The sequence below is a fragment of the Diadema antillarum genome, unplaced genomic scaffold (assembly GCF_040938485.1).
Source record: "Diadema antillarum isolate AM-2024a unplaced genomic scaffold, OU_Dant_1.0 scf00000065, whole genome shotgun sequence".
NCBI lineage: Eukaryota > Metazoa > Echinodermata > Echinoidea > Diadematoida > Diadematidae > Diadema > Diadema antillarum.
The window spans coordinates 2568283-2595191 of NW_027270954.1; the positions used below are offsets into that span (position 1 = coordinate 2568283).

At 37.7% G+C, this 26909-nt stretch overlaps 2 protein-coding genes across 2 annotated transcripts; both read right to left on the minus strand.

Annotated features, from left to right (window-relative positions):
- Positions 1-8844: 8844 nt before the first annotated feature.
- Positions 8845-15879, minus strand: LOC139716441 (actin-1-like). Its single transcript, XM_071627987.1, has 5 exons — positions 15751-15879; positions 15112-15345; positions 13599-13854; positions 11513-11957; positions 8845-9175 (listed from the first exon to the last, which is right to left on the minus strand). Exons 1-5 carry the CDS (start codon positions 15877-15879, stop codon positions 8845-8847), a joined length of 1395 nt encoding a protein of 464 aa, XP_071484088.1.
- A 4765-nt stretch (positions 15880-20644) lies between these two features.
- On the minus strand, positions 20645-23675 carry LOC139716395 (non-structural maintenance of chromosomes element 1 homolog). Its single transcript, XM_071627944.1, has 3 exons — positions 23433-23675; positions 22040-22153; positions 20645-20821 (listed from the first exon to the last, which is right to left on the minus strand). Exons 1-3 carry the CDS (start codon positions 23541-23543, stop codon positions 20714-20716), a joined length of 333 nt encoding a protein of 110 aa, XP_071484045.1. The 5' UTR covers positions 23544-23675; the 3' UTR covers positions 20645-20713.
- Between the last annotated feature and the right edge of the window lie 3234 nt (positions 23676-26909).

Sequence of the window (26909 nt, forward strand, 5' to 3'; positions counted from 1 at the left end):
AAGAATGTAGCACTCTGTACATGAATAAGGCTACCAGCGGTGAACAGTCAGGAAACAAACGGGCTCGAAAATAGGCAGAATATCATCGTAAGATGTAATTACCCACACTAATGGATCATCTTTGGCCGTCCAGATCTAATAAACACACATTTCAGGTTACATAATACAGTGTGAACACAGGTGTCATTATAGGATTTCCCATTCATTTTCAAATTTTTTCATTCAATTTCACAAATTTTTACTTCAATTTCGTCGCGGGATGTCAGGAATAGGCCAATCTTACTTTCAAATTCGTCTTTCGTCGTTCATTTTCAAATAAAGTCATTCAATTTAGTCATTTGGCATACATTTTCGTCATTTACAGTTCAAATTCGTCAGTCTCACTCGCAGCACGCAAAACAGCAGGATCGATTTCGTCTTTTGTCAATCATTTTCGTTAAATTTTCATTCATATTCATCTCATATCTCTATCCGGTGTGATTGCCCAGTCATTCATGTATTTTTTTTCTGTAACCGTTCACATCTTACATTCAGGAGTTAACATACACACAAGTGCCCCCCCCCCCCACACACACACATACACAGAACCACAGATACAGACACACACACTAGCAATCCGAGTAACACACTGATACAAACACGACGTACCGTCTCGCATACAACATCTGGCTAATTTGAATGAAAAATTCATGAAATTATGTGAACAACAACGAATTTGATCTTCACATTCTGCGATCCGTCAGCGGGAGGGACGAATTTGAATGACAATTGACGATTTTGAATGCTATGTCTTCGAAAATGTTTGACGAAAAACGAATTACAATGACAATTGACGAAATTGAAGTTACGATTTGCGTTCCACATGCTTCTCGGGACGAAATTGAATAATAAATCTTTGAAATTAAATGACAAAAGTGCGAAAATGGATGGGAAAACGTATATTATTTATCAAAATGGGTTTAACGACAGCAGGCGCAGAATAACACGCCGTGTGGAATAATGAATACACAACAACTACTGCAATTTAAGGGGCTGCAGAATGCATCTGTTCGCTTGGATTACAAATACTCTTCTCAACTCTTGTTTGATAATAATCCTCTACCTATTCTCGCGTATGCATTCAATACGCCTACGTAATTTTATATAAAAAAAGAAATTAATGTATTTGATATAAATCCATACAAATCAAAATGAGTACTGAATAAAGGAAAATGATATTCATTTGGTTTGATACTCCCTTTGATACGTCCAGTGTAAGTATCGGAGGTTTGTTAAGGCTCAATATATACATACAAATTCATGCTATACGAATCAAAAGAATCACTGAAAAAAACAGTAATATAGCCTTCATACACCTTGCTGTATGATACACCTTCGGCAAGTATCAGAAGTGTATGAAGATTCAACATGAAGGAAACTCGTTTATACTGTACGAGAACAAAAAAAGTGAAAAATTAATACTGGGTAAAGATAGTTGTTTCCAAACCAGGGAGCTGTTACAGAGATGGAGTGGCAACTCTTCGTAATTCGTGCAAACACATGTTTGGGTTTAAGGCATTACAATGGGATGTCTAGGCATTCCACTACGCTTTTTCAGTCATGCTCGGCACCGCTCTAGTTGCAAGACGAAGTTCGGAGACGAAGAACGCATTTCACCTTTCGTTGAATTACAAGCTTTATTTCACCGTAAAATTTTCAATGGAATACTCCAATTGATTTAAAATAGTTTAGGAAAGAATTCAATATTATAAACATGTATTTCTAGTTTCTTCGTAATGCGCAAATCGAAATGAAATGAAAAGTAGGACCTCTTAAAAACTTAATATTTTTCTATAATGCGCACATTTCCGCATGTTAGTTTTCTATCTTTTAATCTGGGATATTTTGATCTTTCAAATAAAGTACTCCGCTAAAGCGTGTTCAACCGTGCTTTTAGACTATTTGCTGTTAAAATTATCAGTTTATTACATCATTTTGATTCGCTGCTCCAATTCAAGGTACACAAATTCATTGTTGCCGTATCACATTGAAAGAGAGAGCAAATTGCAGTAGGGGCAAGTATTTCTAGATGTGAGAGCGCTAGTCCCGATTATTGATGCTCTCTTTTGTCAAAGCACATGGGTAACACCTGTAGTTGAACGCATAACTTCTCGGCGGTGCCGCGCATGACTTCAAAGGAGAGCAGCAATTATCTCTCCTCTATGTACGTGTAGTACCTCCCTGTCCGAAGTATCCGCATTACTCAATAGCGCTGTTGTCAACGGTAGCACAAAAAGCACACACTCATTGATACATTATAAGGATGGTTGACACACACACACACACACACACACTTATAATTGCATGTGTCGCGGTTATGTGATTTCATACTACATTGAAAGTGGCGATGCAGTATATTAAATCTGATACACCTGTATTATAGTCATAAAATTACACCTACATATTATAGTAACTGCATACTGATGAAAATCAATTTTAACTACATGTATTTTACTACAATTCGGTATGTTGTCAGTAAACAAAACAGGAGGAAAATAAATAAATAAATAAATAAATAAATAAAAAAGCACCTTTTCATCTGGATTAATAAGAGAACACGAATCAGCTCAATTCAAGATGTATTCGAAAGTAAGAAGTAACTGTACCAATTCGATTTCTTACTTTGTGAATCAATTTACTGTGGTGTTTCCTGCCAGGCGTTCCACGCCGACGGCGGGCCGTTGGAACTACTGATCCATGGTTCTGGTCTGCAAAATAACTCGCGTGCCACTATGCCAATATTATCCTGGTTGCCAAGTTGCCGCGCTGTTTTCTGAGGTTGTAGGCAATGGTAGCAAGCCGTTCCCGCTTCATGGCTGATGGGAGGTCAGTACGGATAGTGATGCTGGGGTTCCGCAGCATGCGATTATTGTGGAAGCTGCTTGGCGTGGACGGACGTTGTTGGAAAGCGCGTAGAATCCTATCGCGATACTGCATACGGCCGAACTAATTTATTTATTTATTAATTTATTTATTTATTAAAACATCTTTATTCAGGATTACATGATCAGCAAATGTACTGGTTTTCATCAAGGTCCTGAGATACAAATGTTATATAAAATCATTTACGATATATACAGATACATACTGAAAAAGTTCCAAATCAGCTACAGTTTCATCAGAATAAGGAAAATGCGAATTAAATACATAATAAAAAAAATTTCATTTTATTAATTTACAATTAAAAACAAATCAAAATTTTTTGCACTTGAAAGGGGAAACTCTTTTTCAGTTGAGATAAAAAATACCACACATACCTACACACAACACACGTACAAGCACTCATGTACACACACACACACACACAACACACACATACGCACACACATACGCACACACACAGACACAACACAGACACACACACACACACACACAACACACATACGCATACACAGACATAACACACACACACACACATACACACACAACACACATACCCATACACAGACATAACACACACACACATACACACACACACAAACACACACACAAATTGATACATAAAATTCAGAACACACATACATACACATCAGTCACATTACATAAAAAAAAGTTGAAATGGAAAAACATACTACGGCACAGTATAACCATTACAATGCAGGCACACACTCACAACATACAGTAATAAGTACAGGTTACTCACTGAAAAAGAGGGGAAACCTTTCAAATAATCACCAAACAATGATTAATGCTATAAATAAGGCATATAAATTAAAAACAAGAATCAAAAAGAATAATTCCCTGTAGCTGAGATGTTTACATAGAGAATAATAACAAATCAAAACAATACTACGCGCACAAAAAATATAATCAGTCAAAGAAAAATGGTCAAATTATATATAATTCTGACCATACAGAGATAGTTAAATGTAACAGTCAGTAAGCTGACTATTCACCGAATGGTCAGTTAAGAACACTAATTTGTTTGGGCAACAGATTAAAATATTTCTTTTTATATAACACTTTAAAACTGGTTAACGACTGAGCATTTTGTAAATCTTCAGATAAATTGTTCCAGACTTGTGCACCTACATATCTAAAAGATCTTTTAAAACATTCCAGATTTGGTTTTGGAACCGTCACTTTTAAAGAATTTGCATAGCGAGTGTTCAGTTCATGTCGATCAAACACCATTTCAATGTCTTGACAAAGTCGATTAGGGGCAAGACCATGAATACACTTGAACATCAAAGTAGCCAAGAAATAATCCCGTCTTTGTTCAAAAGATTGCCAGAAAAGCTCTTTCACTAAATCTAAACCATGAGTAGTAAGAAAGTCAAAATTCCCGGTAACAAAACGGGCTGCTCTCTTTTGCAATCGAACAAGTCCGGATTTATAGCCAACACAACAATTTCCCCATACAGAGCAACAATAATCAGTACAAGACTGAATGATCGTTTTGTAAAGGATATTCAGCAATTGAGCATTCAGAAATTTACGTAACATACCAAGAGAATGAATCTTAAATGAAAGAGATTTACAAAGTTTGTTGACATGCTGTTTCCACGACAGGTTCTCGTCGACTTCAATACCCAAATATCTTATACTTTTAACTTGTTCAATCTGATGATTTTCAATTGATATATTAAGCTTTTCAGACGAAGAAGATTTCAAAAGCATAACTTTAGCCTTATCAACATTAATTTTTAATCTATCATTTTCATACCACTTGCATAGTTCATCTAAACTATTTTGTAATGTAACAGTAACGTGATCAAGATTTTTGTGGGAAACGTACAATACAACATCATCAGCAAAAATACAACAGCGAGCTGATTTCAAACTTGTGATAATATCATTAATGAATACAAGAAACATAGTGGGGCCAAGTGTACTCCCTTGGGGGATACCTATTTTCATTTCTCTCATACTTGATAAAACACCATTGCAAAAAACTACTTGTTTTCGACCCGATAGGTAATTTAAAAACCATTTCAATTCAATATCCGAAACTCCATATTTAGACAGTTTGAATAATAGAAGATCATGGTCAATACAATCGAAACATTTTGATATGTCTAGAAAACATGCTGCTACCATTTCATGCTCATTGAACGCTTCGTACCAATCATCTGCTACTTGATGAATGCAAGTATTTGTGGAATGATTAATTAAAAATGCATGCTGATCAATCGTAATAAAATTATGTTTTCGAAGATAAGATAAAAATTGGGAGTTTACTACCTTCTCAATTATTTTGGCAATGTGACACACTACAGCAATAGGTCTGTAATTACATTTGTCAGATTTGTCACCTTTGCCCTTATAAACTGGTGTGATTTTTGAAAGTAACCAGTCAGTTGAAACATCACCTGTTTTTAAACTGATATTAATTATCTGCATTAATGACTCAGATATAAGCGTAGCTGACATTCGCAACAGCTTAGTATCAAATGAAAGTACATCGAGTTTACTATGTTCATTCAGATTTGTAAGCTGTCTGCATACATAATCTATTTCAACATCACTGAAAGAAAATTTATACAGGCTAGGTGGATTATGCCATACCGGGGATTTTCTTTGGAATGAATTAGCTATGATTCTGCTAATATTCATGAAATAATCATTCATTTCATCTGCAGTTATTTCACTAGGCAAAGTATTAACAGATTTTGTAATGCCAGTAACTTTATGAAGTTCTTCCCAAAGTACTTTGGGGTTGTTTATATGATTCTTTGAAATATCATCAAAATAACTTTGCTTTTTCTTCCTAATACATTTTGTTATCTCATTTCTTAATTCACGATATTTCACTAAATCAGATTTACATTTCAATCTCATAGCAACTCTTTTAAGATAATCTCGTTTATGGATCATTTCAATAATATCTGTAGTCATCCATGGTGATAACCTGTCTTTTACTCTAGATTGTTTCAATGGGGCATGCTTATTACATATATTCAAAAAAGCTTCTTTCCACATACGCCATTGATCTTTGGCTGAACGATTGGTCTTTTCCGGTGGAACATTCCCAGATAATATATCAGATTTTCCTATATCATACAGAAAAGAATCCTTATCAAATTTCTTATAACTACGATAAATTACCATTTTATGCTTACTCGGTGGATTCTGCACACCTATCACAGTATAAATAAGATAATGATCACTGAGGGCTATTTGACCAACTTCACTCAATAAGTGCTTTTCAGGAATAGAGCTTAAAATAAGATCAAGACACTTAGAAGAGGAGGTGGTGACTCTAGTTGGCTTAGTGATCAATTGAGTTAACATGAATAAATTTTCAACTGTTTCCTTGAAATTATTTCCAGACAAATTGGGGGATATATAATCAACATTAAAATCGGCCAAGATAACAATGGCTTTCATTTCAGTTACAACTTTCTCTAAACAATCAATAAATTCATTAAGAAAAATACTCTTTGAGTTTGGAGGACGATAAAAACATGCCAATAACATCTTTTCATTTTTACTTAGACTCACTTCAATCCAAATCGACTCAAGTGTAGGGTGTTCTAGATCACATCTTGGGTTACATGAAATTGATTTTTTTACAAATATGCAAACACCACCACCTCTTTTTTCTTCTTTCCTATCCTTGCGGAAAACTGAATACTCTTCTGTGCATAATTGTTCATTACGAACAGAATTATTAAGCCAAGTTTCTGAAAGACAAAACACATCAAAATCCAATTTATATAATAAAAATCTTATCTCATCAATTTTATCAACCAAACTTCTAACATTTAAATGACCAACTTTGAGACCACTTACAGAATCTAAGTAACTTTGACATTTGTCATAATCATTCTGAATTATTTCATCTACAGGGCAAGATTTGTCAGAAAGAGCTTCAATCAGGGGAAGGTCTTCAGGAAAGATTTCATTGGCACTCTCTTCCTGGCCCAAGAGCTAATACGGACAAGATTTGGATTTATGACCGTATTGTGAACAGCGATAACATCGTAGATACATTCCATGCCTGCACACATGAGAGCGATGGTTTGGTTCATTACAGAAGTAGCATGTTCCAGTCAGGGAGGTGAGAGGAAAAGGAGTGGGCACTGGATTAGTGTCTTTTGAACCATCCTCGGAGCCGCACTCCCCAAGAGACCACTCCACTAACTAGATTACTGCTGCTTGGCCGCACAGTGCACATGCGCAATCCTTGTCAACAGGCTGGTGGGTCTCACCCCTCCCTGGCCAGAACCTGGATTACTCCACGTGGTGCTGGTGGGTGGTGTATACTGGTGCATTACTGGCGCATTACCCATTGCTCTGCCTGCTAACAACACTGGTGCATTGTGATGTGCAGTGAACTGGTTGCATGGTCACATTTTGAATTTTGCAGCTAGTATTCAAGGTATTATAATTTATGTGCATTTACATGTCCATGTACTATAAGATTTCTTAAGAACAAATGTACTTTGCATGCTATTATTTATAGTGAAATAACTTTTACATGAAATGGAAACAAATTAACACAGACTTAAACACATTTAATAATAATGATTAGCAGCACCAATAATAATATACTGATTGTAAGAATATGAAGGAAACATGAACAGCTGAGTAGTGGAACACATGCCCTAATAATGTCTGATGATAATAATAATTTTAATACCAAGCTAGCACAGAAAATACCAACCACAACAGCAACAACCATCATACAAATACCCATTCAGCTTTCAAATAAGAATAAAACAAAAACAGAGAGACAGACAAAAAAAGCGCCATGGTGAATATCTTATCAGGCATACAGTGATACAGGACATGTGAGATAGTTCAGCTCTCACTGAACTCTCACATGTTTTCACCATACTGTACACCAGGCAAGGAGGCAAGTTATTTCACCAAGATTAGGTCCTATAGTAGTCTCCATCATGACCACTCTGTTGTAGATTCGAGCCCTCCTGCCTCAATATATCCCCAGCATACAACAAAAAAACATCCAAATAGTGTTTTCCTCCCCTGGAGAACTAAAATTGCTCACAAAAATATGTTAGTGGGACCAGAAAAAACATGTCTTGGCGGATGTACGCAAGTTTCCCCAAAAATATGACAAGAGAACCAACAAAAGCGAACAATGAAGTGATACATCAGACTAAAGAAAAACCCCAACATCTGTTGATCTACAGGTGCATTTCGTCAGCACTAGTCAGGATTTACACTTGACATTGCGTCGTAATTTGATTAAGACAAGAGCAAAACAATGGCTATTGTTAAACAGTTACATTGTCAAAACTCAACTTCTTCTTGGCCGATTTTCAAAATTTTTGTATCTATCGAGAGCTGAATTCTTAGACTAGCAGGTCCCAAGAGTATATGCCGTGTGAGCCTGCATAAAGAATGTAAAACCCTCATACACGTCCTTGTGAACACACACAAGTCAACTGGCCTGTCCATACTCCTAACGATAGAGGGCCAAATCACCGCGGCCCCGAGGATCGAACATCAAACAGCAGTGATAACGATCAGACTGACCTCGTTACGTAAGAGGTCGTTTACTTGTTCGTTGGGGCACTGATCCCTTGTAATCCTGTGTTGAGTGATAGGGAAAACCCTCAGGGCAGAGTGCCCACTCCTTTTTGTCTCACCTCCCTGTTCCAGTCAGGTTGTTTGACAAGGGTGGAAGTTGTACAACGGATGCAAACGACTTTCCCTCCGGATTTGAGAAGTAGTTACTCTGTTGAAATGGGAATGGAGGTGGAATTCTCGGGCGTGTGTGGATTTCATTGCTGAACGAGCGAGGCAGGCCAGGTGGAATGACAGGTAAGCTCAGCGATCTGGAGCCAAAGGTTTGGTTTGAAGTTGGGTTTCTGGCGTCATAGGTTTGGTTTGAAGTTAGGCTTCTTGCAGGCTGTGAGTATGGCCGCCTTTGCAGAGGTTGATGTGGAAGAGGGGGGAGGTCTGAGATCCCCGGTGGTGCTGGAAGAGGGGGGAAGTCTGAGATCCCCGGTGGTGCTGGAAGAGAGGGGAAATCTGAGATCCCCGGTGGTGCTGGTTGAGGATTTCTAATGGGGGCGACTGACGGCTGAGGCTGATGCGATGATGGTAAAAACTGCTGTCCCATTTGTCGTTGGTCATGGTATTGGGCTCTGCTCTGTTGACGGGGGTGAGGTTGAGCCTGAGGCTGGGTCTGGCGAGCAGGTTGCTGTCTAATCTGTTGATGTGGCTGTTGATGGAGAAAGCGATCAGTCGACAGTGAGTTGTGAGGATGACTAATGAGGTCGGACTGGTTGTCACCTCCGGTGTTCCCAGCGGGGACGTGGGCGTTGATGAGGGGTATATTGGTGGGCGTAGCTTCTTCCATATGAATTTTTAGTAGCGTAGCAAAAGTATCACCGTAGACGTTCTCCCCTGCGGATTTGGGTTTCCCGTAGATTAGAAGATTCAGTTACCGTTCGTAAATTTCAAAAAGTGTGAGCTTCTCATCCAGTTCACCTTTGATTTTCTCCAGTTTTTTTTTTTTTAATCACGTCAGGGATTCTGTTGTTTTCAATATCTCCAATCCGACTTGAGGCGTCCGTAGCGAGATTTTCCAACTCATTTACAGTTATTTTAACACCTGACATTTCAGTTATGAGAGCGTTAACGTCAGGAAGAAGGGTGTCCAGCTTCGAGTTGAGCTGCGCGTTGTTTGCCTCAGTAGCCGTTTTCATACTGGTTATCAGAACAGGTCGGTCGCAATTAGATGATCAGGGAGATCATTAAGGCGCGTCCGTCTATAGTCCGCCATGCTTATCGCTATCTTAAAAGATGTATAGTAAATGAAATTCTTAGGCTGCGTTCACATACAAGTATACTACCGGTATTCGGGCAGAGCTACCAAGTCTCACGCATTCTGCGTGAGACTCAAGCATTTAGGGGCCATCTCACGATCTTACGCATGACACCCATTTTTCTCACGCATCGGGCGAAGTCTGCAACTTGGGCCTATGATAATGAGCATAGCTCAAAATATTAAAGTGATAGTTGCAATTGAAGGTATATTTCCCTTTTGTCTTTCAAAGTAAGTAACAAATAGTCACTTAAGTATGCACCTGATCGCACCATTAAGAGCTAAAAATTGAAAAACCTCCCTACCGTGGGAGGCCACAGGGGAGAAAAACCCCTCCCACACCCTCGCTCGCGCGCACATTAGCATGCCGAGATGCCGAGTCATGAAATCTCACTCATAAAATCTTTTTGAACTTGGCATCCCTGTTCGGGTATTCGGGGCTCGTTTTCGAGGGCACGGGAATAGCTTAGTGAATCGAACGATAGGATTTCCTCACACCGGTTCACATAAGAGGGCACTATTCGAAAGTACCGAATAGCTGCGAATAGTATAGCAAAGTGGGAATCGAGCTAGTTCGATTTTCTTGCAGCGTATACCGTCTCTCGTTTATGAAATAATGACAATTTTGGTCTGGAGTTGCCCTTTAGCAAAAATAAGCATGTAGACTGACATTCTGATGCAGTTTAGAAATTGTTAATAAGATTTGCTGGGATGTAGGAGGAAGAAATCCTCACTGCATGGGATGGTGAGTTGACGGTGCGGGTGATGGTGTAGGCCTACTCGGTGCCCGAATAGCGAATAGCGAATAGCGAATACCGAATACCGAATACAGAATACTTCTATGTGAACGCAGCCTCAGGAACGCCTGGTGGGATATTCATGAAATGATCGATTTTTTAGGAACATAGAATCAAAAATAGACGGAAGCAAATTATTGCTATACTTGTACATAAATTGCCCTAAATCAAACAAAAACAAATCGGTAATCTTGAAGAGCTTGTTAGAGGTAAACAACATTGTATGAGAACGTACAGGGGAATAACAGATAACGCGGAGAGCTTTCTTTTGCAAAAGGGACACTCTTTCTTATAAATTCTGATGCGTGTTGCCCCAAACTAAAACTCCATAATTAAGATGAGGCAATATTAACGACGAATATAACATAAGTAATAATTTTTGTGGAATATGAAATTTCAATCTATTTGTAACGCCTATATTACGCGAAATTACGTTGCAAACATTATCAGCATGTGATTTCCAGGAAAGTTTGTCATCTACAATGACACCCATGAATTTGATATGTGATACTCTTTGTAGATGAGAATCATCTAATACTATATTAATTTTGTACTTAAACTATCAACAGTATTACTAAAAAGCATCTATTTCGGGGGTTTTTTAGCATTGAGTGATAGCTTATAGGCTCTGACCCAGTTTGTCACTTTATTCAATTCAATATTGATTTTGTGAACGAGAAAATCAATATCAAGAAAGTCAATATCAACGAGAAAATCAATAACAAACTGTAACTATAATTACGCATAATGAGTATTCAAAGAAATGTTAACACCACTTGACCGCCTACATCAAACTTTCATTCCTTGAACAACTAGCAATTTCGTTTCGAACAAATGAATGACATATTGCTCAAATTTTGGCATGAACTAAGTAGCACATTTTTTATGAATAGCATTCGGTCCATATTCCTCGTAGTCTCTCTTCGAGACCCACATATATTTATTGTTGAAGAACGAGAGAGAGGCCAGGAGAGAACCTCCGGCCCAGGCAAGGAATCCTCTCTCTGGACGTGACACGACACGGATTCTTCTCTTGGCGTCGGAGACTAGATGCTCGAGTCGGTGCGACAACCCCTCCGTCAAGGAGGTGCCTCCGGAGAGGACAATGTTGCAGTAGAGATCCCCGCGGTGGCTGACGTCGCACTTGTTGATGCTGCGCTGTACGAGTTCGTGGATGCCCGTGTGGTCGAGCCCGGCAAGTCGTGGTTGGAAGAGCGGCTCGGTGGCGAGGAATCGCTCCTTGCCAACGGTGATGACGTCGCCGTTTGGGAGAACATGTGTTCTCTTAATCGAAGTCGACTCGGAACGCTGCTCGTCTCCAAAGTACAGAGGGACGGCACAAAACTTTTCTTTGATCTCCCTGACAATCTCCCACTCTCCTGTTGGTATTTAAATAGGAAATTCACTCCAAAAATAAATAAGCTTCAAAAGAAAAAGAATTATTTCCTACATAACGGTACAAAAATGACAAAAATTGCATTAAAAATGAGGAAAATATGACATGTTGACATTTCACATTTTACGTGGTATTATCAGAGCTAACAGACATTTTTCTTTGTTCTAGTTTATTTGGTTTTAAGACAAGTTTTATATCAATTTATTTAGCTGAAATATGTGATTTTTGTTTGTTTTTTGTGTGGTTCGAACAAAAATTTGTAAGAGCATGACATCATCAGCTTGCTCATTTGAGAATTCATAAGGACTGGTCAAGAAATGTTTCCGAAAAATGTCATATCTTCCTTATTTCTTATCCGATTTATGTCATTTTAGATCATTCTGTAGGAAAATTCATCTCTTTCTTTTGAAGTTGATTTATTTCTTGGGGTGGATTTCCTCTTTAAGGGAAAGGAGAAAAAGACAAAGCCGAATACACGCAGTATATTTTGCGGTGTCTCTATTTTCGCGAATTTCGCGAGTGGACCGACATTTGCAAAACCAACAGCCCGAGGAAATAATTATTGTCTTTTTCACATAAATGCGATGTTTATTGTATTGAAGGAAGGAAATCACTAGTATTTCTCTTGAAAATTAGAAATAATGCTTTCTCATTCGGTCATTGTGCTTAATCTACGATTGCCGATTCAATTCCATTTGGGAAATTATCTCTTAAAGGACAAGTCCACCTTCATATACATAAGGATTGAGAGAATGCAGCAATATTAATAGAACACATCAGTGAAATATTGAGGAAATTGGACAATCCGTTCAAAAGCTACAAATATTTTAAGTATCTGCGCAGTCACTGCTGGAAGAGAAGACTACTACAGTGTTTGATGTCACATGCGTACAACTATATAAGGAAAATAAAAAGAGAATTTCACAAAACTTTACTTTTTGAATAAAATGCACAGTTCTTCGACTTGCTACTGACGTATGTTAAGGGTAATATTATTCTTCCTGCCTTCTGAAAGAGAGAAGTCGAGTGTTCTTTTGTTATGGGAGAAAGATGGAAATGTGTTGAATTTTCTTTATTCTTTCTTTATATCGATGTACTCATGTGACATCACAAGCTATAGTAGTCTTTTCATCCTGCCGTGACTGAGCAGAAACTTCAAAAATTCATAACTTTTTAACGGATTGTCCGATTTTGCTCAAACTCTCACTGATGTGTTCTACTAATATTGCTGCATTCACTCAACCCACATGTCTATGAAGGTGAACTTGTCCTTTAAGTTCCAAAACATTATGTGGTACACTTCTACAAAGTTCTCTCTGATATATACCAACATGGCAAAGAAGGTAATATTTGTGTTCGATTGTTTGTTTGTATAAACAATCTTAAGATCCCAATACACTTGTGCGATTAAAAAAAAAAGGGAACTGAAAAGGAAGGGACAAATCGTATTACTGCTCTAGGATTTTGAAATTTGTCTATAGATAAAGGGATTTTTTTTTGGTATTAACGACCAACAGCAATAATAAATTCCCGACGATCCTATATACAATATTTTTTTTTTCTGTTTTCTTATAGAGTCTTTTAGAGGCAATATGAAGTAACAGTGATTTTATAGGCCTATTACCCGTTGTCGAGAACGAATATTCTCCCTGGTTGAGAAGTTTCATCAGGTGGTTCGTCAAATCTCGTCCACCGAAGTAAACGCGCTCGACGGCTTGGTGGATGATGAAGCCTTCGCAGACGGGTACGATGTCCGTGAAGCTGTCGCCTATATCAACCACGAGTGAACAACTCCTCCAGCGATCCTCGATCGCGTAGTAGGACAAGACTGCCTGGTTAATCATGTGTACTCCACACGTTCCAAACTTCTCAAACAGGATCTGTCATTACGTCAGCAAGTCAACAGAAGAAGCCAAAGCCCAAATATAAAACAAGTAGATTTAGTAAAAACAGCCATATTAGTAGAACACAGTAACTTGTGAACGTTTCAGGAAAATCGAACGATTCGTTCAAAAGTTGTGAAGCTTCTGCACGTGTCGTCATACATTGCTGGATATACGGAGACTACTATTATGACGTCAATTTGGACCCAAATATTATTGTCACTTTTCTAGCGTAATGAAAAAGCTTTTGAGCTGCATCATTCAGAAAAGAAGGGGGATAATATTATCATTAACATAATGCCAGAAGTCGATTGAATGATGTGCACTTTTCATGAAAATGTATTATTTTATATTTTCCTTATATTTCTCTATTCTTTTTCTTCGGATCAACCGACCTTGATTTATTTTCGGATTACTAAACCTCGGGAATAACTAACTTTTATTCTTCATTATCGCATTTAAGAACGTTCGGAACCTTATTTCATCGTCGGATTATAAAGAACCTTTGGAATGACGTCACAATTAATGATCGGATTAATCAATATTTTATGTTTGGATTAAGGAACATCCAGGCATACGAAATGTGTGTGTTTCGGGATAACGAACCTTCGGAATCTACGAACTTTTTCATATCAGGATTAAAGGGATCGTATAGTTTTGGTTGAGACCGAATTTTAGCTTTCTAAAATTTTTTGGTGAGATAATGAGAAACCTCTTATGAAATATGAAAGACCATGTAATTCCATAAGGAATTCAACGTTTATTTGATGAAAATTGGTTTTGAAATGGCTGAGATATCCAAAACAGAGTGATTCTAATAAAGTGTGGGACCCACACTTTTTTTACGATTGCTTTGTTTTACTTTGTTTTTGGATGTTTCAGTCATTCCAAACCCTATTCTCATCAAATAAACTTTGAATTCCTCTTGAAATGGTATGCTCTGTACTATTTCATATATAAGTGTTTTCTTGGTATCTCGCAAAAAGTTAAAAGCCCAATTCCCATCTCCACCAATACTGTATACCATCCCTTTAACGAACCTTTGGCCTGAGGAACATCATCCTGTCATTATATCATCTATACCCGACAGTCAGAAGGCGACTGGGATACACCCTCATACTGCGTGAGGAAGGTCACAAAATGACTTGGAATTGTAAAGAATATCCTCATCCCAATGTGACATACAAATTCTGATATAAAGGGGTCTACCCATATACAGCATAAACACAAACTGACGTAAGCCGGTTTGTATACCTGGGCCATTTTGGCTCTGGTATCCCACGGGTTGAGCGGAGCGTCGCTGAGCAGAATAGGACTCTCTTCGAGGTTCACGTGGAGTTCGTGGTCGAACATGTGCCGCCAAATCGTCTCCATGGCGTCCCAATCAGTGATGATGCCGTGGTTTATGGGATAGGACAGATTCAAGAGATGTCTCCTTTTCTGGGCGTCATGTCCGACATAATATTCCCGAATTGGTAGCTTACTCGACTATTGATATTCGATCATGAAAAAAACTGTCAGAACCCTCGTGATCGTGAAGCATTTGCGTTATTAAATAGAAAACGGATAATTATAACTAAAAGCTTCCCGGAAAATATTGGTATACACAACCCTCAAAAGAGCGAATAATATTATACCAATAAGGTATTCATAAACTCATTTTCCGAAGTTGAAAGATAAAATCGGAAAATGATACAATACAAAATTTAGTTTTTGATAAACATATTGAGATATTCATTTTAAGGACAAGTGATGTAGAGAATTATGAAGGCGTATAGGTGTAATGTAATATACCATTAAATAACTTTAATTCCAGGACTAATTATTTCGTGACAGGCATATTATGCAAGCAACGTTAATATACAGAAATACCCGTTTGTATATAATATATACCCGCAACTTCAGCTTGCCGACAACAGACGAAAATACGGCACTCGGGTGGTCGTTCCCAGCTAGCCCGGCCTTCAACACGCCTGACCCGTTGTCGATGACCACGGCACATTTCTTCACATCGTCGTCCATCTCAAGTATTTTCAGCTGAGACAATGGTCAAGAGAAGGATAGCAGGTACGGTAAAGATCTTGGCCTTATACCTACTGGGCAAGTTTAAAAATAAAGTCCATGCCATATATCATGATAAGAACAGATGAAAATAAAACGAGGAAAAAGTTGTCAAACACTGCTCCTGCTCGTTATGAAACAAAACAAACATGACAACAGAGCTATGGATGTTGGAAGTGTTCAATTTTTTCAAGAAAAAAGGTAACACTGCACCTATCGACACACTGCACTATGTAAATTTGTACAGGTGATGATAATAGTAACGTTGTTTAACAACTATCTCATCGACTTGCACAACAACTTGTTAATATAATCAATATTTATGCATTTTTAGATAACGTCGTTTATAGGAGCATTAAACCGCTTAACCTTTAAAGTAATAAGTTCTAAATTTTGTCACCCTTCAATATTGTGATGGGACAAGTTAAAACTGTTTTTTCTAATTTCTTGTATTCCATGACAGCGTGAAATGTGAAAATTCTCGCGAAGATGCATTAAATGTGTTTGTACTACAATGGTAATAAAGCATGCAATATTCTGTAACAATAGCACTGTAGTATAGGTCCCATCACGTGCATTATTATACATGCATTATCGGAGGGATATAGTGGGTACTCATAGTACCAGCAGGGACTGATCCAAGAATTCCGTAAAGGGGGGGGGGGGGGGCATAAAATGTTTCTGGTGCCACTTCCGGGTTTCATTTCATTTTGTTTATTTTTGTTTTAACACTGCACACTTAATGTAGAGGTTTATCAACCAGCAATTTAAGGCAGATGTATGATAGAGGCAACATTTTTTATCACGTGTTATGTGAAAGCGTTCTTTGTTTGTTTGTTTTTTTCATCGCCTCGAATTCAATAATAATAGATTGAAAGTGCATGGAGACAGTGGTGTGACGGACGCACTTGCGAATTAGGGAATTCATGTTTCCGTATTATTGAGATACAGGATGTAAAGGGAATGCAAGGATGGCACAAATCTCAGGCTTTTTGGTCCAAGGTAGATTAGTCAATTGAAGAAACGGAATATAAATACGTATGGGAGTTTTTAAACAGTAATATAGATGGACATGGCTGCGCACCCGAGTTAGTGAGTTTGTACATTTTGTAGGTGTGTATAGTGTACAACAAACTATACTTGCATTGTCAATGAAATACACTGCAGTCAATATTGAAAAAAAAAAATGAATTATTATATATTCTTGCCTGCATGTTCTTTATGAGAAGCTAAAACTTACCTATTGGTGGAGAAAAGAAAAATGACTCTTAGACCCTCCTTCAGCCTTTATTGTATCAACTCGCTGTACACTCGAATATCATTCTGCATGCAGCAGCTTGGAGAAATAAACGCACGGAAGACATTTTTGGTGAAAGTGCAGAGTTTATATGCATTCTATATAATATCACGCATATGATTTATAAGGTCAACACTCGTGCGCTGGAATATAGAAAAACATCCCCTTTAGGGATTACTGTACAAACGTACTAGTAAATGCCCAAACACATAATTCTTATCACTCGCTAAATCCTGCACTTGGCTTCTTGTAACCGTATACTCACATGATCACGCTGCTGTATTTTAGTGTATAAACGTGCGGATTCGCACGATTATGTTCCTGTTCCGGAAAAGGTTCGGGGGGGGGGGGGGGGGGGGCATACTCGTTCGATTAGCCTCTCCCGACATGCGGTTTGTGTATTGTGTAATAGCCTTTATTATTTAATTCTGTTCATTTCATTTTTACTTTCGCTTCAATATTTATCTCATGATTTGCTTTGTGCGTGTGTGTGGGAGGGGCGGGGGGGGGGGGGGTGCGTGTGGTGGGAGCTGGACCATAAGCACTCAAAATCATACTCTGTCATCACGTCATCAAGCAAAACAAACATCCGTCCCCTCTTTTCCACGAATGAGATCTCCCCTTTTGAATTTTTTTTTTTTTGATTTGATGAAAAAAAAAATGCCATGGTAATGCTATGTTTCTCTTATCAATTTTGTCCAAGGAAATACGATGTACATGAAATAGCTGTGTCCACCTGGAATACTTATATCAGAATCACATTACATGGTCGATACTATAGTCGTGTTTGAAAACTTGAAAAGAAAAGAGAGTATACACTGTATATTCATTTCTTTCCAATTCAATCTGATTTGCTGCATTTCTGACTCTGAGAAATTCAAGCATTCTTTGAATTCCTATTTTTCGATTTTGCTTGTTTGGTGTTCTGCATACTAGTAGAGTGTACTCCTGTTGAAACGAAGCCCTCAGGACCGGCAGTTTTCTTCCATTACATCAAAATTTGTTATAACTGAATAGTATAGTGTATGAAGATATATACACAGTGTCAATGATAAGTTTGGGACCTGAATTTTGATTTCTTTGTAACCAAGAACTTTGTTACACCTGTTTAAGAGTCCATTATAACGCGAGTGCACTTCCATACTAATTTGGTTACCAGTGATTATGTTTAAATGGGACAGAATGCAACTTACAATGGAGTATGTAATACCCTTGCGATACATTTCATGATTATTACAGTATGCACATATCCATATACATACATTCATACACATACATATATTAAGCATACACGCATTCAAATACTTACATTCATTATGATGGTACTATTACTTAATACTCATGGTACAGCATGAAATTAAAACAAACTGACATAGAAATAGAATACAGCATCAAACTTTTTAATCATTGTTCAATTGCTATGCCACCATCTACTGGTATGTACACATCCATCCATCCATCCAATCATAACATGTATATAAATATATATATATACATACATACATACATACATACATACATACATACATTATACATATTTACATAAAACATACATACAAACATGGGTACATGTCTTCAATCTTACACAAAATAAGAAGTTAATGCATGTAAATGTATGTACACTGTCATATCACCACTCATTTTATGCTCTTTGTACTCAGCAGGAATAACGACTAAACTTTGGCTAAACAACATAGGCTTGTGACTACATTTTCTTTATCTTCCTACACAAACATGACTAGAATAACGACAATACAAAATGAATAAACTGCAATGACTCGGTCTTGAAACACAACATGTTGTAACAGTGAGCAAATAGGGAAGTTACAACACAATCAAACACCCCAAGGTGTTTACCGTCAGATTGTCGAGTAATGAATTGGCGTAGTATGCTGACCACAAGTTTTACCCTTGACATTAGCAACATTTGCATGCAGCACAGGTCCAGAATTAAACTGAATATGGTGGAATCTCATTTTAATGAGGTCTAACGTAATGAAACCTTATAACAAGGTGATTTCACAGGTGCCACCTCTTTACAAAATAATATTTGCTTTCATACCCCCTGATACAGTGCAAAACTTGCTACAACAAGGTTATTGCCATGGTTTGTAGGTTCTTGTTGTAATGAGGTTCCCACATACTGTAAGACACAGGGAAGTCAACAGCAAAGTTGTTCTAGGCAATCCTTCATAATGTTTTCACCATATTTCGCACTTAATGGTATGGTTTCTGCATGCGTCAGCAGGGGCATTTAAATATCCTCTCTACTTCTATCACACCAGTCCCAAGATCTTTAAATGGATGGGGGTTCCCCATCATCACTCAGGCCTTGAATTCCCCTCAGTGATTAACCCATTAGTAACTGATCTGTCCGAAACCGCCTGTCTTATTACTCCCTAAAATACCCAAAACCCCTGTCTGTTTTTCTGTCTTTTTCATAGTTTTATGCTTTACCATTCTAATTGTTTCCATATAGAATACATATTTATGTAATTAAGAACAGGCCAAAAGTCAACAAAAGTATGTCAGAATTACTTCTGTGACACACCATTCTCTTGGTAAAGTCTCAATAGGCTTTCAAATAAACATAACTAATTAATATTAGACAAACATAAACATGCAGTATGAGCCATTTTGCATAATTTAGAAAGTTGTCAAAATGAGAGCATTATTTCTGTACCTTCAGGGAAAAATAGGCAATTATGTAAAGAATCTTCAGTTCCTACAGAGTCAAATGGTTTTACGTCTACATCATGAATCAATTCCTACTGGCAAGCTAACTTCTAGCCGATTCTTGCAAAGAGTGGCCAAGATCTATATTTTTATTGACACATGTAAAATGGCACAACTTCTCATTTGCACCCCTTCTCAAAAGTCTCCGTCACTTCTATCAACATACACATTCACTCATCAAGGCACTTTAATGGATACATTGTACACCTAAAGCTTGCCCCTAGCTGTTCTTATTGTTTGAGAAGCAGTGATGTGCAAATGGGCTAATGTACTATCAATTGGGACCATGTCCTCAAGGTTGGGGGGGGGGGGGGGTCTTTCTCAAATAAATTCACCCATCCCATTAGAGACCGTTGTGTTATTTTATCATTATATTCACTGTTCATTTCATTTCAACCCTTTGGTGTTCATTTATTGTGCCAGTTGCAAATCTTTTAAACACCTCTTCACAGCTATATTACCCTGGTTTTTTAAATCTGCAATACATTTTAAAAGATGAAAGTTATTGCATCTCTCTCAAATAGGCAAAAAAAAAATAGCAAAACTTTCTTTATGTTTAAAAATGTTGTTTAAATGAATGTGTTCAGTTCCATTTATTCCTTCTCCAATGTAGGCTAGGCAGACAAAATTCAGAGTTGCCAATTTAACAAGCACAGGATGATGATTTCTGAATCAAAAAGTCTCCTCCCCAGGATTCGACAGTTTGAACAAGGCAAGAGGATCCCTCCCCCTCTCCCTCCCCCTCTCTCAGGGCTCGCTGTCTCACTCCCAAGGAAGACTGCATCTTCGACACACCCTCTCCTGCGGCCTGGTGAAGCGCTCTGCGCAGTAACTGTGGCGCTTGATCCCACACTGGCTGCATATCTGGCACTGTGCAAAAACACAAACAAACAAACAAACAAACAAATGCAATCTCCATGATGGAAAGCAATTCAGTCACTACACTGTGGTCAGAAAGTTTGGACAGTTGGACAAGCTTCAAGGCTGGAAGATGAAGCACATTTAAAATATTGAACAAGTTTTATTTAATTAATTGATCTTCCTCAATGATATCGGTTCAAATTTATAAATTTGTTAAATCATATATGACGCTGCTGGGGTGACAAGACCTTGTGTCTGCAATTTTGGTGAAAATGACTTTTTTGCATTTAAGGTCAAATAACCAGTTAAGTGATGTCCTGTCCAAATTCTAGTTGTCTTATCCCAAAAATGAAGCCACCGTGGCACGTCATAGAAATGGCTGTCCCATTCAGTATAGTGCTTTGGCCGCCATGTTTTTTGGCTCTCCTGAACATTTGACTTTTCGTAGAAACGAGGACGAGGTCTTGTCGCCCCAGCGACGATGTACTGAATAAACTGTTATTTTCACAAGGGTTGAATTTTTGCAAATTTTGCGGATCACAGTTGGATCGCGAATTTAACAAAACACAAAAATGTCTTGATGCCCTTGAATGATAGTGCATTTACATTAGTGCCACGTCATTTGGCGAAAACATCTCGCAAAAATGTCTATGACCTCCTTATTCGAAAAAATATCTGTACGTGAAAATAACAGCGTATACAGCATGTGTGTGACTATGTGTGTGTATACATCTCTTATTTATGATTGTGACAATGAAGGCAATAGATGTCGCACAGTGCCAGCTTCAGCAGTATAGAGCTTTCGACCTTACGTCTTCCTCAGCTCTATTGTCTGTTTTATAGAAACATGGGATAGAAGTCTTGAGCATAACAAACCATTATGGAGTAATGAACATAATGAATTGAGTGTGATTCCAGCATAAACTAACAACTTCAGGACATATTTGGCAACACATTTGAGAAAAAAAAAATTTTGACAAATATGTCCTGGCTGATCCTGAGGATTTTGTTACAACAAGAGTCACCTGTATTACGCAATAACTAGCACTAAACATTTGAAACATGCTGGCCTAAAACCGTACAACTGCAGCTTCAAATGTTCATATTCATTGCATCTATCTACCTATCTACATTATTAATGATTAAATCTATACATTTTTTCTACAATCGTTCTATCTATCTGCGTATACAGTAATATAAACAATATATTCTTATTATCTGATATACCTTGATAGCGATTTGTTTGCAGAATTCACATTCGTCCACACAATCATACGTCTGTCTCAGGTACGTCTCCTGCTCCATGATAGTACGGCTGGAGAGCCAGATTTCACCATCTCTCTGAAACAACAAACAGAATAGAACAAAAATAAAACATTGCCATTTCACCTACATTTGCAAGGAATTCAAACAATAAACAATAATATAATAATTCATATCAGTGTGCATTACTGTATATTAAATCCTACTTTCTACTTCAAATTTAGATGCTGGGTAAACTAATTTATTTCATGATTTGGTTCGAATTCACTACAAAATGTATACAAATGGAAATATATTACCATTTATATACATGTTCATCAAAATGTCCTTCTCATTTTCATGGAACTAAGAAAGCTATCAATGAGACACCTAAACTAGTTTGTCATGCTCCAGACTTATTTGAAAAGCTTTGATAACATTCAAGATTTTGTGAAAACATACACCAGGAAAAAGATTTGACAGGAATATTCCTTTGTTATCAAAATTCTGACTGGTCTACAATAGTGCCATAATCATGTACATTCAGGAAAAAAATGACTTACACTGATATTCTACGAATTGATAACCAAGCACAACACTGTTGTTAGGGTATCAAAGCTAGTACGCAAGTCAACATGCGGTAATTACAACCAATTACTTGCAGTTGGAAATAAATAGCAATTTTTGAAGAAGAAGGTCATACTCAAGTTCACGCAGCATTTAGCCTCATGTCAATTATTTGAGTCTTATTAAAATGATTGTATAGTTGATTAAACTTGTATGTGGCCACAGTAAGAACTTACCTGCTGGGGAGGACACACAAAAATGTTACACCTTTAATAATACCAAGAACAGGGCCCTGTTTTATGACGAATTAAAATTGATTAAAAAGTTGATTTCTATGATAAGTCTATGGCAGTCTGTGTGTTTAAAAGGAAATTTAAAATCAATTTCATCTTTTGATAAAACAGGGCCCACGTCAGAAGAAAATTGTTCTCAAAAGAAGAATGATCATTTTTTTCCCCTTTTTTCTTGATGAACAGAATAGAGAGCTATTCAACACCCACACGTATGTACATCACACAGATTTGCCAATTTGCCTTACTCTCTCAACTTTTCCAGTTGGTAACTTTTTTAGTTTGTTTGATTTTTAATTTAACAAAAAAAATGTTCATTGATCTACTTCTCCAACTTTTCTGTTTTTATAGACAGCAATCTATTATCATTTTTTTTTTTTGCAAGCGCTTAGAGAGACATCTTTAAATGTGATAATGCGCTGTAGAAGTATTGTGAATCATTCTTATTAGAATCAGGATGGAATTTCCCTTTTATCATGATCACTTCAGCCATGAGTCTGTCGACCAGCAGCCAATGTTACCTCATTCAACCACTTGTCCTCCATCAAGCGCTGCAGTGTGTCTTGTGTATCCGATTTACTCATGGGTCTCTCACATTCATCTATGAGGTTGAGGAGGTCAGTGGATGACATGACACCTCTCTCTGATGTCACAATGGAATTCACCTGCACAGAGCAAGAGAGAGAGAGAGAATTATTCTATTCATTATTCTAGATTCAACAATATTATGATGACACAGTTTGATAAGTGTCAGTTTTCGTCCCACTTTTTCTGCATTTTTCTCCACCTTTTGTAATCAGTTTGGAGGCTCAAGTTCAGCCAGGATACTATGCAAACTGTGAATGGTCACAAGTGTGAAGGTACAAGATTTTGCGTGAGGTGAAAGATAAAAGGCGCTACATTCACCGAGGCGAAGCTGACTCATGTCTAGTGCACCTCATCTTTTAACAAGTGCAAAATTTTGTTCCATTGTATATAAGCAAAGACCATTCACTATGTTTCATAAAACATATCCGACATCAACAAATGTGGGCTGCACAGATTCTTGAATTTAGTACTCAAATGGCAAAGAGTTTTTCATGAAAGGCAAATGAGCAGCACAGTCATAGTCACAGCCAGTTATACCTGAAACCAAATGGTTGAAGTTGTTTAATACAGTAAAATGACTGACAGAATGTGTGCCTGTAACTGTTGAGTGCACAGGCATGGCAAAGGTTTGTTTATTGTGACATCAGAGCCTTACAATGGAAGAAAAAAAAAATTCGCATCAATCACGTGTTTAACAAGAACATGGGAGTCAACGGAAATTACTGACATCAGCCATGTGACATACATTTTTGCTCAAACAAAATTGCACGGCTGACAGCAACAGTGCAACTTTGTGGACTTATGCTGTGCAACAGTGTAACGTTTAACTGCATGTCACATGATGAGCAATAAGCCAGTTTAGAGTTAGCTCATGGGCAATTTGGTATGAATTACCTTTCTTTTTTCTCAGCTGGTAAGAGCACTTCACTCGTTTTCATAACGACATAATGCATAAGCTTCATGCAACAATTTATGGGATTCATCAATCCTGTTCAAACAAAGAATGAACTTGCATAGACCAGATGACCAGAACGCTCTGTCAATTAATACTTCGGGAAATCATCAATTCCGTTATTTTGCATTGAATGTATCAACAATCTCTTTCCAATGACATTGCCAAATACCACTTTTGCTGTCAGGTGGATGTGCTGGCAAGCAGCATTTATAAGAATTACATGAATAATCCTTACATGACAGATGCTTAAATCCCAGTGAATTTAAAAAGTAACATGCCTGTTGTGTTAGAATGAATGACCTTTTATTCTGTCCATGCACAAATTGGTTGGCTAATGTACTAATCAGTACATTCTTTTCAGGTGTTGTATAATACAGTCTACTGAAAGGATTATCTAAACAGCTACACTGTACATAGGGAAGTAGATAGAAACTTTGCCTCTGTCAAAGGCCTTCTTGCTGTGGTTATTGTATGGGGAGCAAGCTGAGGAACTTTATGAGAGACTAGTCAAGCCACCAGAAAGAGCTAAGAACTTTTGAGCGCATTTTAATTTCTTGAATCTTGGCTCACGCGAAATTTGTGAAATTAAAATGCACACGAACATTTCTGGTTTTACAGTTCCCTAGTGAGAAATCACAACATTACCACTTGTTCATTCTTCATTGGTCCAGAGATTTCATGAACCTGAACTCACCACTTTTTTGAAGTACTCAATCTGTTGGGGCTGGTAGTGGTGACTGTAATCAGTGGTGAGATCGGTCCACACCATAACCTGAAATGACAGATGCAATGAAAAACATATTTAGTGGGAAATAAGGAACAAATTATTTAAAATGTTATTTTACTACTAGCTATACTAACCCATTTCTTCTACCGGTCTGACCTGTCTGTAGGACCAGTAGGTTCCTGGGGGGGGGGGGGGGGGGGGGTTTGCCATTTTTATTGGTGAATTCCTGAAAAAGTTACTAGTCCAACAGTGATTTTTACTGGTCAGGGACCGGCCGACCAGTGCCAGTGTGCAGCATTGCTATATCCACTGAAACTTTGCTCAAAGTGCTGACATATTAATGTTGCTCAAGTTTGCATACAGTTCTTACAGGTCAAACCAAAGTGAAAGCTTGCTGTTGTAGCACAAAGAGTCCATGTTCTCCTAGTATGTTCAAGAACTGCCAGACTTACCAGAGCATACATTGGAGTCCCAGTGTCATCGTCTCGTGTGTGCTTAATCTCCATGGAAACTTTATTCAGCTGGCTGTTGATGGTATCCTTGAACTGAGCAAAGGACACCGCATTGGTTACTATAGTTACCATAATAGCATAAGTTAAAGAAAGAGATAGAGAATGAGAGAGACAGATAAAGAGAAAGAGGGGAGGGAGAGAGAAACATTGAAGCGCATTACAAATGTAATGTATTATTATTATTATTATTGTTATCATCATTGTTATCATTATCATTATTAGAGATAAAAGAGCAGAAATAACAAAAACTGTCATTTCTGTTTTTCACGGTGCAAGGCAAAGTTTCTTTTACCACCTACATAAAAGAAATTCCCATGCATGTAGTATTTTGAATTCACAATTAACAAGTTCCATCAGTCTCGAGTATAATGCTAGACACCACACAATTGGACATCGAAACGTCTGATATTTGTAAGCAGTGAAAAAATTAATAACAGAATCCATCATTAAAGAGAAAGTTTTTCCAAACATACACGGTATGTATGTGGATTTAAGGAATTTAGAAAGATAGCCAAACACTTAGTGAAAGTTTGAAGAAAATTATAAAAATCGGTGCAAAGCAACATTGATGTGGACTTCACTTGAACTACTAGTAGTTCATCCAAACTTAGACACCTACTGTTCACATTTTGTGTAGATTGTCTACGCAATCACTAAAGGAAAACGGAATGAGCGTTTGTCATAAATAGTGAAGATTTGTGAAATTCTCTTAATTTTCTTTATACAGGTCTAATACTGTGACATTACAGACTGCTGGGAAAGATCCCATCTGAGAAGGGAAGCACACGATGTAATTAAATTTTGAACAAATTGCCTGAGCAAAGAATTTGATTGGTATGATCGATATATATAGAGATAAATTTACCATTGCATCTCTCCTTGATTTCTGCATAGATGCCTTCCATCTCTTCCTCCGTAAGCAGTCCCCGTGCCAGGAGAGTCTGTACCAGGAGTTTGTGCTCTTGCTGCAACATGTTGGCTTTGGTTCGCTTGTCTCACTTTGCTGCGTTCTTTGCCTCTGCAACTGTAAGTTGCGGCCCAGGGCAGTGTCACCAGTGAATTCTCTTGACTCTGGATTTTGAAAGAAAAAAACAGAGAGCATCTAAAATTACATGTCATACAGCAGTACAGTGGCCAGTGGTAGAGTTGGAGAAGGCATGGAAATTGCTACTAAAACACAAAGGTTAGATCAGTGTATAGAAACGGACTGATCGAA

What these genes read in the sequence shown, in the direction of transcription:
- LOC139716441 (XM_071627987.1), bottom strand. Translation starts at nt 15,879, where the DNA reads ATGGACGACGATGTGAAGAAATGTGCCGTGGTCATCGACAACGGGTCA. An exon ending in TCGGCAAGCTGAAGTTGCGG is followed by an intron (nt 15,346 to 15,750) that starts GTATATATTATA and finishes GAATATCAATAG; the next exon opens with TCGAGTAAGCTACCAATTCG. An exon ending in CCAGAGCCAAAATGGCCCAG is followed by an intron (nt 13,855 to 15,111) that starts GTATACAAACCG and finishes ACGTAATGACAG; the next exon opens with ATCCTGTTTGAGAAGTTTGG.
- LOC139716395 (XM_071627944.1), bottom strand. Translation starts at nt 23,543, where the DNA reads ATGTCATCCACTGACCTCCTCAACCTCATAGATGAATGTGAGAGACCC. An exon ending in AGGACAAGTGGTTGAATGAG is followed by an intron (nt 22,154 to 23,432) that starts GTAACATTGGCT and finishes TTGTTGTTTCAG; the next exon opens with AGAGATGGTGAAATCTGGCT. An exon ending in GCAAACAAATCGCTATCAAG is followed by an intron (nt 20,822 to 22,039) that starts GTATATCAGATA and finishes GTTTTTGCACAG; the next exon opens with TGCCAGATATGCAGCCAGTG.